The sequence below is a fragment of the Apium graveolens genome, chromosome 9 (assembly GCF_009905375.1).
Source record: "Apium graveolens cultivar Ventura chromosome 9, ASM990537v1, whole genome shotgun sequence".
Classification (NCBI taxonomy): domain Eukaryota; kingdom Viridiplantae; phylum Streptophyta; class Magnoliopsida; order Apiales; family Apiaceae; genus Apium; species Apium graveolens.
Window position 1 is genome coordinate 141,381,573 of NC_133655.1, and position 7,726 is coordinate 141,389,298.

At 32.2% G+C, this 7,726-nt stretch overlaps 2 protein-coding genes across 2 annotated transcripts; both read left to right on the top strand.

The window, feature by feature from the left end:
* The first annotated feature begins 2,923 nt into the window (after positions 1 to 2,923).
* LOC141684549 (putative UDP-arabinopyranose mutase 1) lies at positions 2,924 to 4,559 on the top strand. Its single transcript, XM_074489576.1, has 4 exons — positions 2,924 to 3,286; positions 3,373 to 3,623; positions 3,707 to 3,875; positions 3,985 to 4,559. Exons 1-4 carry the CDS (start codon positions 2,972 to 2,974, stop codon positions 4,309 to 4,311), a joined length of 1,062 nt encoding a protein of 353 aa, XP_074345677.1. The 5' UTR covers positions 2,924 to 2,971; the 3' UTR covers positions 4,312 to 4,559.
* A 1,151-nt stretch (positions 4,560 to 5,710) lies between these two features.
* On the top strand, positions 5,711 to 6,590 carry LOC141685627 (uncharacterized). Its single transcript, XM_074490722.1, has 2 exons — positions 5,711 to 5,773; positions 5,931 to 6,590. Exons 1-2 carry the CDS (start codon positions 5,711 to 5,713, stop codon positions 6,588 to 6,590), a joined length of 723 nt encoding a protein of 240 aa, XP_074346823.1.
* Positions 6,591 to 7,726: the final 1,136 nt, after the last annotated feature.

Genomic DNA, 7,726 nt, shown 5'->3' on the forward strand with positions numbered 1-7,726 from the left:
CCATATTGAAATATATTTTTATATAAATATTTAATATTTTATTAATATTTTATATATTTATTAGAATCGAATTCGAGCATAACCTATCATAATTCGAGTTTTTGTCAATATTTTGCGAAATTGATTCAAGTTTTTGAGCCGAACTTGAGGCTACCAGACTATTTACGACCCAAGTTTCATACTTGATTTAAGATTCGGTTGAAACCGAGCCCGTGCTCGAGCCCGAACATTTTTAATCGAGTTCAAGTCTAAAAGTTTTCGACTCGGCTCGACTTGATTATACCCTTAATTGTTGTAAAGTTAGTATTTTGAAGTGAGTTAATTACCTAAGTCTCGATAATTATTAAACTATTATTAAATGGTAATATATTATCAATAAGTTAATATGCTAACATAATATCAACAAGTTATTTATTTAATATTTGTAAATTTTTTATAAATAAAAAATAATTAAAATCAGGTGGTTGTACAAGGGTATAGAGTTAGTATATTATAGTGAGCTAATTACTCAAGTTTTAGAATAATTTTATTATATATCAATATTAAATTATATAGGTTTAGCCATCCAAACCTAATTTCATGTTTTCCCTGAAAAAATTGAACCCATAGAACTTTTTACGACCTGAATTTCGAGTTTGAAATTTAAGGTTCGGTTGAACTCGAGTTCGTACTCGAACCCGAACATTTTCGAGCTTGACAGTTTTCGAATCGACTCGGATTGATTATACCCTTAGTTGTTATACGAGTATAAAGTTAGTATCTCGATGTGAGTTAATTATCCGAGTTTCGATAAATTAATAAATTTTTATTATATGGTAAGATATTATTAACAAGTTAATATGATAATATATTATCAACAAGAAAATATTTATTTAATGTCTAAATTAAAAAAAACATATAATCACATTATTGCACATGAGTATAAAGTTATTATATTGTAATCAGCTAATTACCCAAGTCTTGAAATAATTTTATTCTATATAAATATTGAATTATATAGGTTTAGTTATCCAAAATAAAGAAAGAAGTATGTAACTCAATACTTGATTTTATCAAAATATAATCAAAGGAGCTTCTACCTCAATTAGTTGAAGTCATGTATTTGCTATAAGTGAAAAGTTAGCATATCGAAATGAGTTATTCAATGAAGTCTCAAATCATTATGTTTTATATAAATATTAAAATTTAATATAAGGCAAGACCCTTCGTGTAAATAAATAAGTTCTAACTCAATACTTAATATTATAAAATTTTAACCAAATTTGTCTCTAGCTCAAGTGGTTGATGTGTTTAATTTGCAACACTTCGTGTAAATAAATAAATTCTAACTCAATATTTAATGTTATAAAAATTTAACCAAATGTGTCTCTAGCTCAAGTGGTTGATGTGTTTAATTTGCAAATAGGTGGCATAGGTTCGATAAATACATGGGCAAAAGAGTAATTTTGAATAAAATATTTCCCCAAAAATACCGTGTAAATAAATAAGTTCTAACTACTTAATGTTATAAAAATTTAACCAAATGTTTCTCTAGCTCATAGCTCAAGGGGTTGATGTGTTTAATTTGCATATAGTTGAAATAGGTTCATTTCCCATCAAGTTCTAACTCAATACTTAATGTTATAAAAATTTAACCGAATGTGTCTCTAACTCAAGTGGTTGATGTGTTTAATTTGTAAATAGGTGTCATATGTTCGATTTCCATTAACAAAACTATTTTTGATATTTATTAAATTATATGAGCAAAAGAGTAATTTCGAATAATATATTTCCCCAAAAACTTGACGTTACAGTATCCATAAATTCAACTTATTAGTTTATAAGTAATAAATTTCACTTATAAATTTAATAAACAAACACTCCAGGCATAGGCTCAATACTTTATTTATGTTAATGATATGTTCTTGACCCCTAAAATCATTTAATATAAATTTAGTTAACCATTCTTTTTCATGATTTATGTTAATAAAAACTCAGGGTTTGCTGGCTTATAAGTTACTTGTAGTTTATACTAGTAATAATTTATTGATCAGTGTTTATTAACATAATTTATTAGTCAAATTTATAACTTATAAGAAAATCTCCAATAATGTTGGTTAAAGTGGTTGGCTAAAATGACATAAAATAGTGATTATATAAAATTTGCTGAACTTGTTAGTTGATTTACTTTGATAGAGTTGACTATAATAATTGGCTATATTTTAAAAATAGTATGTTTTATTATTTCATGTTATTATAAGTAGTATGCATTATTTTGATAGACATGTTCGACAAATATAGCCAATATAGGGAGGTTGGCTAAATTTTTAGCTAACAAAAATGCACCATAGAAGTGGATTATTTTTTACACAATCTCTATAATATTTATTTATGATAATTTTGACACATTTTTAACTAAGGGTTTTTATCCATCAGAGATGTTGCTGTATTGACGTACTTTTTCTAAACTTAATTTGATTTTTTGCTTTTTGTATTAGATTCACTTTTAAGATAGTAGTTTTAAAATGTTAATCCAATTTTAAAATTCACAAATTAAAATTATTATATTTAAAAATTATTTATTTTAAATCATTTAAAAAAAGGTGACTTATAAGTTAATCTATCCAAACACTTAAATAATTTATAAGTATAATTTACTCATCACTTTTAAAAATATTTTAAAATAACTTTAACTCTTTTAAGACAAAAATCATGGATTTTTGCAAGGGTAATGATTGTTTTTCTTGTGGAATAAACGTGAAAATAAACAAGGATGTGAAAAAAGCAAAGACACAACAAAAAGCCCGGCTCCAAAAACGGGAAAGCAGAACAAGTCCTGCACCGCACACACCTCCCCTTTCTCTTGACAACCCTCCACGCTACCCTTTTCACTCGCACTCATGCATCTTATTTATACAACTCTCTCCTTTTCTCTACTCTTCTCATACTATACTCTTTTCATATCTTTCTGTAGTTTTAGTTTTTGTGAATTATGGCTACTGCACCACCACCTCCTTTGAAAGATGAGCTAGATATCGTGATCCCTACTATTCGCAACCTCGATTTCTTGGAAATGTGGAGGCCTTTCTTTCAGCCTTACCATCTCATTATTGTTCAGGATGGCGATCCTTCCAAGACCATCAAAGTGCCTGATGGTTTTCAGTATGATCTTTATAATCGTAACGACATTAACAAGATTCTTGGTCCTAAGGCTTCTTGCATTTCCTTTAAGGACTCCGCTTGTCGTTGTTTCGGTTACATGGTTTCTAAAAAGAAGTACATTTACACCATTGATGATGACTGCTTTGTGAGTATTATATAATCTATGCACTGCATTTTATTCTTTGTTAAATCCGACACATTATCTGATTTTTCAAATTTATTGGTTTAAAGGTTGCCAAAAATCCATCAGGCCAAGATATTAATGCACTGGAGCAGCACATCAAGAATTTGCTTTGCCCATCCTCTCCCTACTTTTTCAACACCTTGTATGATCCCTATGCAGACGGTGCTGATTTCGTCCGGGGATATCCTTTCAGCCTTCGAGAGGGTGTTCCAACTGCTGTTTCTCATGGACTCTGGCTCAACATTCCCGATTATGATGCGCCTACACAACTTGTGAAGCCTAGTGAGAGGAACAAGAGGTCTGTTGTTCTTTACCTGCACATTCACATGTCTTTTAAGCGCACGAGTATATGTTTTCATAAATTATTTTCCTCTGAGTCAGGTATGTCGACGCAGTTATGACAATACCAAAGGGCACCTTATTTCCCATGTGTGGCATGAATTTGGCTTTTGATCGCGATCTCATTGGTCCTGCTATGTACTTTGGTCTTATGGGTGAAGGCCAACCTATTGGTCGTTACGACGATATGTGGGCTGGTTGGTGTGTTAAGGTGAATTTCGAGCTTCTACTACTTTATTAACAATGCAATTCCAAAATTTAATTAACATCAGTAACCTGTTACTCGCTAATATCAAATTCAATTCTTGTTTTGTTTATAGGTGATCTGTGATCATCTGGGGCTAGGAGTGAAGACAGGACTTCCTTACATCTGGCACAGTAAAGCAAGCAATCCTTTCGTAAACCTGAAAAAGGAGTACAAAGGCATCTTTTGGCAAGAAGAGATCATCCCATTTTTCCAGACAGCTATACTTCCGAAGGAGTGCACTACTGTTCAAGCTTGCTACATTGAGCTGTCGAAACAAGTGAAGGAAAAGCTTGGCAAGATAGACCCATACTTCACCAAGTTAGGCGATGCCATGGTCACGTGGATCGAGGCCTGGGATGAACTCAACCCGGGTAATTCACCCAAGGCCAAGGGCAAGTGAAGAATTAGATGAAGTACTGATAAACAATGACAGTCTTTCTAAGACAGCGGATCACAATAGTGTTACCGTGTTATACTTATATCAGCAGCCAAGTGTGCTTCGAAGTTTATACAGTTCATCTTGGTCACATTTGATTGATGCTTTTGCATTTACAAAATGATCAGTTCCATGTATTACTTTCTGGATCGCAAAGAAGAATAAACTCGTTGTGGATTGACATTTTAATCGAAACAATTTCAATTTTTTTACTTGTTGAATTTTGGAGAAATGCTAACAAAGCACTTACAGCCATGGTTAAGCATCCAACATACCAATATACATTGGATTTTTGCACACTTCATAACTGTAATGTCAACAAACAAAACCCAAAGAAAAAAAAAGTTGCCACATTTTTCATTTTCCCCGCTAAAAAAGGAAGCACCGAAGTTTTTTTCCTCTCTACTTATTATGACTATATAATTCTCTTGTTCCAACTTTCTTTAATCCTGATTTCCCATGTTATTAATATACTTGTCATGCCTACACTGGACAATAGCTGCTGTTGTTCATTCTTTTTGTGATCCGAAAAGGAAAGTACTTACCCAGTAAATACCCGCATAGGGGAGGGCATGGGTATGATATATGCAATTTTCCCCACATTCAAAAAATAAATAAAGAGGATGTTTTCATAAAAACTCCGGGTTATTTGTATAGTATTGAAAATATAAAGGAAGAGGTTGTTTTCACAAAATCTCTGAGTTTATCTGTGTAGTATTGAAGATACAATTTTATAAATAACAATGTTAGGTAACTCAAAAGTTATACCAAAACAATTACAAAATAACGTGGCATGACACGTGTCGAAATTTAAGTCATGGACACATATGAATTAACTGTATAGTCACAAGTTATGCAAGAGTTAGACAAAGCTACTTTGACTTGAGTCATTACTTAGCCAGTTGTCATTCTGAAAAGTTTGTTAGGATCAGTTTTGTCTATATATATAAATATGTAAACCATAACTTTGTTCAATCAAATTTGTTGAAATACATTTTATCAGTTTTTTCTTTTTTTCTTGTTCAAGTTTACTCATATACATTCATAATTTTACATTCTTAAATCTATCATGTATCACAGCCAAACATGACTATTTATGATTCTAGATGCTGTTGTGATCTTACTCGTTCACACAATTACTGATTCGTTTTCAATTTCGCATAGCTCACGCCGAGTTTAAGTCCTTATTTTTAAGTTCAATTGTTCATTTTCATCGTTTACTGCTTGTTTCCGCGATTAAATAATTGAGACTTGTAATTGTCTAGATCAGCTCTATTTAGTTTAAAGTTGTTAATTGATATTTGTCAAATAGACTTGTTTTGCACAAATTAACGAGTATTAGATCATTTTTCTCCTATTAGTCATGTTGAAAAATACTTTTGTTGATAATTTTCGTACTTCTGCTTCAAGTAATCATGTGGATGATGTAATTGAAAAAGAAAAAAATACAGAACCATGTTGTTGTTCAATATAGCTATTGATAGCAATGCACATCTGATGTTCATAAATAACACGGATCATCAAGGCTTGCAATTGTTAGCTAAGAAACTACTAGATCCAGATAATTACGCTCCTTGGTGTAGATCTATGCAGATAGCTTTGAATGCGAGAACAAGTTTGTTTTCATTAATGAAACTTATCTGAAACTATCTAAATCTTCTTCGTTGTATGCACAATGGGAGAGAGCCAATGATCTAATTATAACTTGGATCTTAAACTCAGTAGCAGATGATATTTCAGATGGATTAAATTATATCACTACAGCTATTAAAGTTTGGAATGAATTGAGAGAGCGCTTTTCTGGAGTAAGTGAACATAGATTTTTTCAAGTTTTTAAGGACATTCATAGCTCAGAACAAGGAAATAGATTTGTTGAAGTCTATTTTCACAAATTGGAAGACTTATGGGATGAATATGTTATTCTTGAGCCTAAGGTAGACTATGTTTGTGGTGCTCACAAAATTCAAATTGAACGAGATCAAAAAAGAAAATTACTCCAATTTCTCATGGGATTGCATGACAACAATTCTACAATTCATGGTCAAATCTTAATAATGACACCTATGCTCGCTGTTTCTCAAGCTTATGCTTATGTTCAACAAGATGAGAGGACGAGGAAAGGAATTCAGAGCCCAGTTCAAAACTTGAGTCCATTTGTTAATGCCTTGGTAGCAAATTCTAGTGCAGATGCTTCTGGTTCCAGGGCTTTTTTTATGAATACATCAGTCAAGCCCTTTTCTTAAATGTTCACATTATAATTACAATGGACATACAAAAGAAAATTATTTCAAGTTTATTTGTTATCCAACCAATTGGAAAAAGAAGAAGAAGAAGAAGAAGAAGAAGGAAGCCGGTAGTGTACATAATCCTTCTCAATTTCGTACTTTGCCTAAAAATATTCGGGCTAATTCTGCTTTAACTTGTTCCATGACTTCCAATAATGATAAGATGCATAATATGCAGAGCCGGATCAATCAAATCAGTCATATGGTGAGTTTCTTTATGGGAAATTCTACGGGCAAAGGTAATCCTGATGATCATTTAGCTGGCATGGTCACTTCAAGTGTGAGTCTGGTTGTTTCTCAAGTTTCCCATTATGTATGGATGATTGATTCTGGAGCAACGGACCATATTTGTTGCTCACTTGATTTACTGGTTGATGTCAGGCCTTTAACAATACCTATTCATTTAGCTTTGCCAAATGGTGTTTCCTTATTGGTAAACCAGATTGGTACTTTTAGTGTGCATCCGCAGTTCAAACTTCATAATATGTTGTTTGTTCCTTCTTTTGATTAAAATTTATTTTCAGTTTCCAAATGGTTTTCTGATTCTAAAGGAGTAATTTCTTTTCATCCTGAATCTTATGACTTTTTTGGCTTGAATTCTACTTTACCTTTGGCACATGGGAAGTTTATTGATGGTTTATATCATCTCAATCGAATTTCAAGCTTCCAATACCTCTATTGGCGATAATTCTCAACTGGTGAATACAGTAATGTCTAAGCATAAGCTTAGTGCCCTTTGGCATCTTCGTCTAGGGCATGCCTTCACTGAGTTTCTTCATAAGATATAAGATCTTCAAGGTACTGTTTTGGACAAATGTAATCAAGCTTGTCCAGTATGTCCTTTGTCAAAACAAACCAAATTGCCTTTTAATCTCAGTACTGCTCAGGCTGGTCATAAGGGGACTGTTGTGTAAGACATGTGTAACATCCCCAAATTTGGGATCAGGATTGGGTGTCAAATCCACCATAACTCACTTACTTGAGTTAGAAAACCTAATATTCCTTGAAGAGCACACTCAAAATTTATTCGTAATTAAAATTTCTTCGATTCTCAAATCTTCGTGACAAGCATTTCCCACATGATTAAGGTATGC

Excerpts from the sequence above, each read along its gene's own strand:
- LOC141684549 (XM_074489576.1), top strand. The coding sequence starts at position 2,972 with ATGGCTACTGCACCACCACCTCCTTTGAAAGATGAGCTAGATATCGTG. Across the intron at positions 3,287-3,372 it reads CCATTGATGATGACTGCTTT|GTTGCCAAAAATCCATCAGG; the intron begins GTGAGTATTATA and ends ATTGGTTTAAAG. Across the intron at positions 3,876-3,984 it reads GGGCTGGTTGGTGTGTTAAG|GTGATCTGTGATCATCTGGG; the intron begins GTGAATTTCGAG and ends TTTTGTTTATAG.
- LOC141685627 (XM_074490722.1), top strand. The coding sequence starts at position 5,711 with ATGTTGAAAAATACTTTTGTTGATAATTTTCGTACTTCTGCTTCAAGT. Across the intron at positions 5,774-5,930 it reads CAAGTAATCATGTGGATGAT|ATCTATGCAGATAGCTTTGA; the intron begins GTAATTGAAAAA and ends TCCTTGGTGTAG.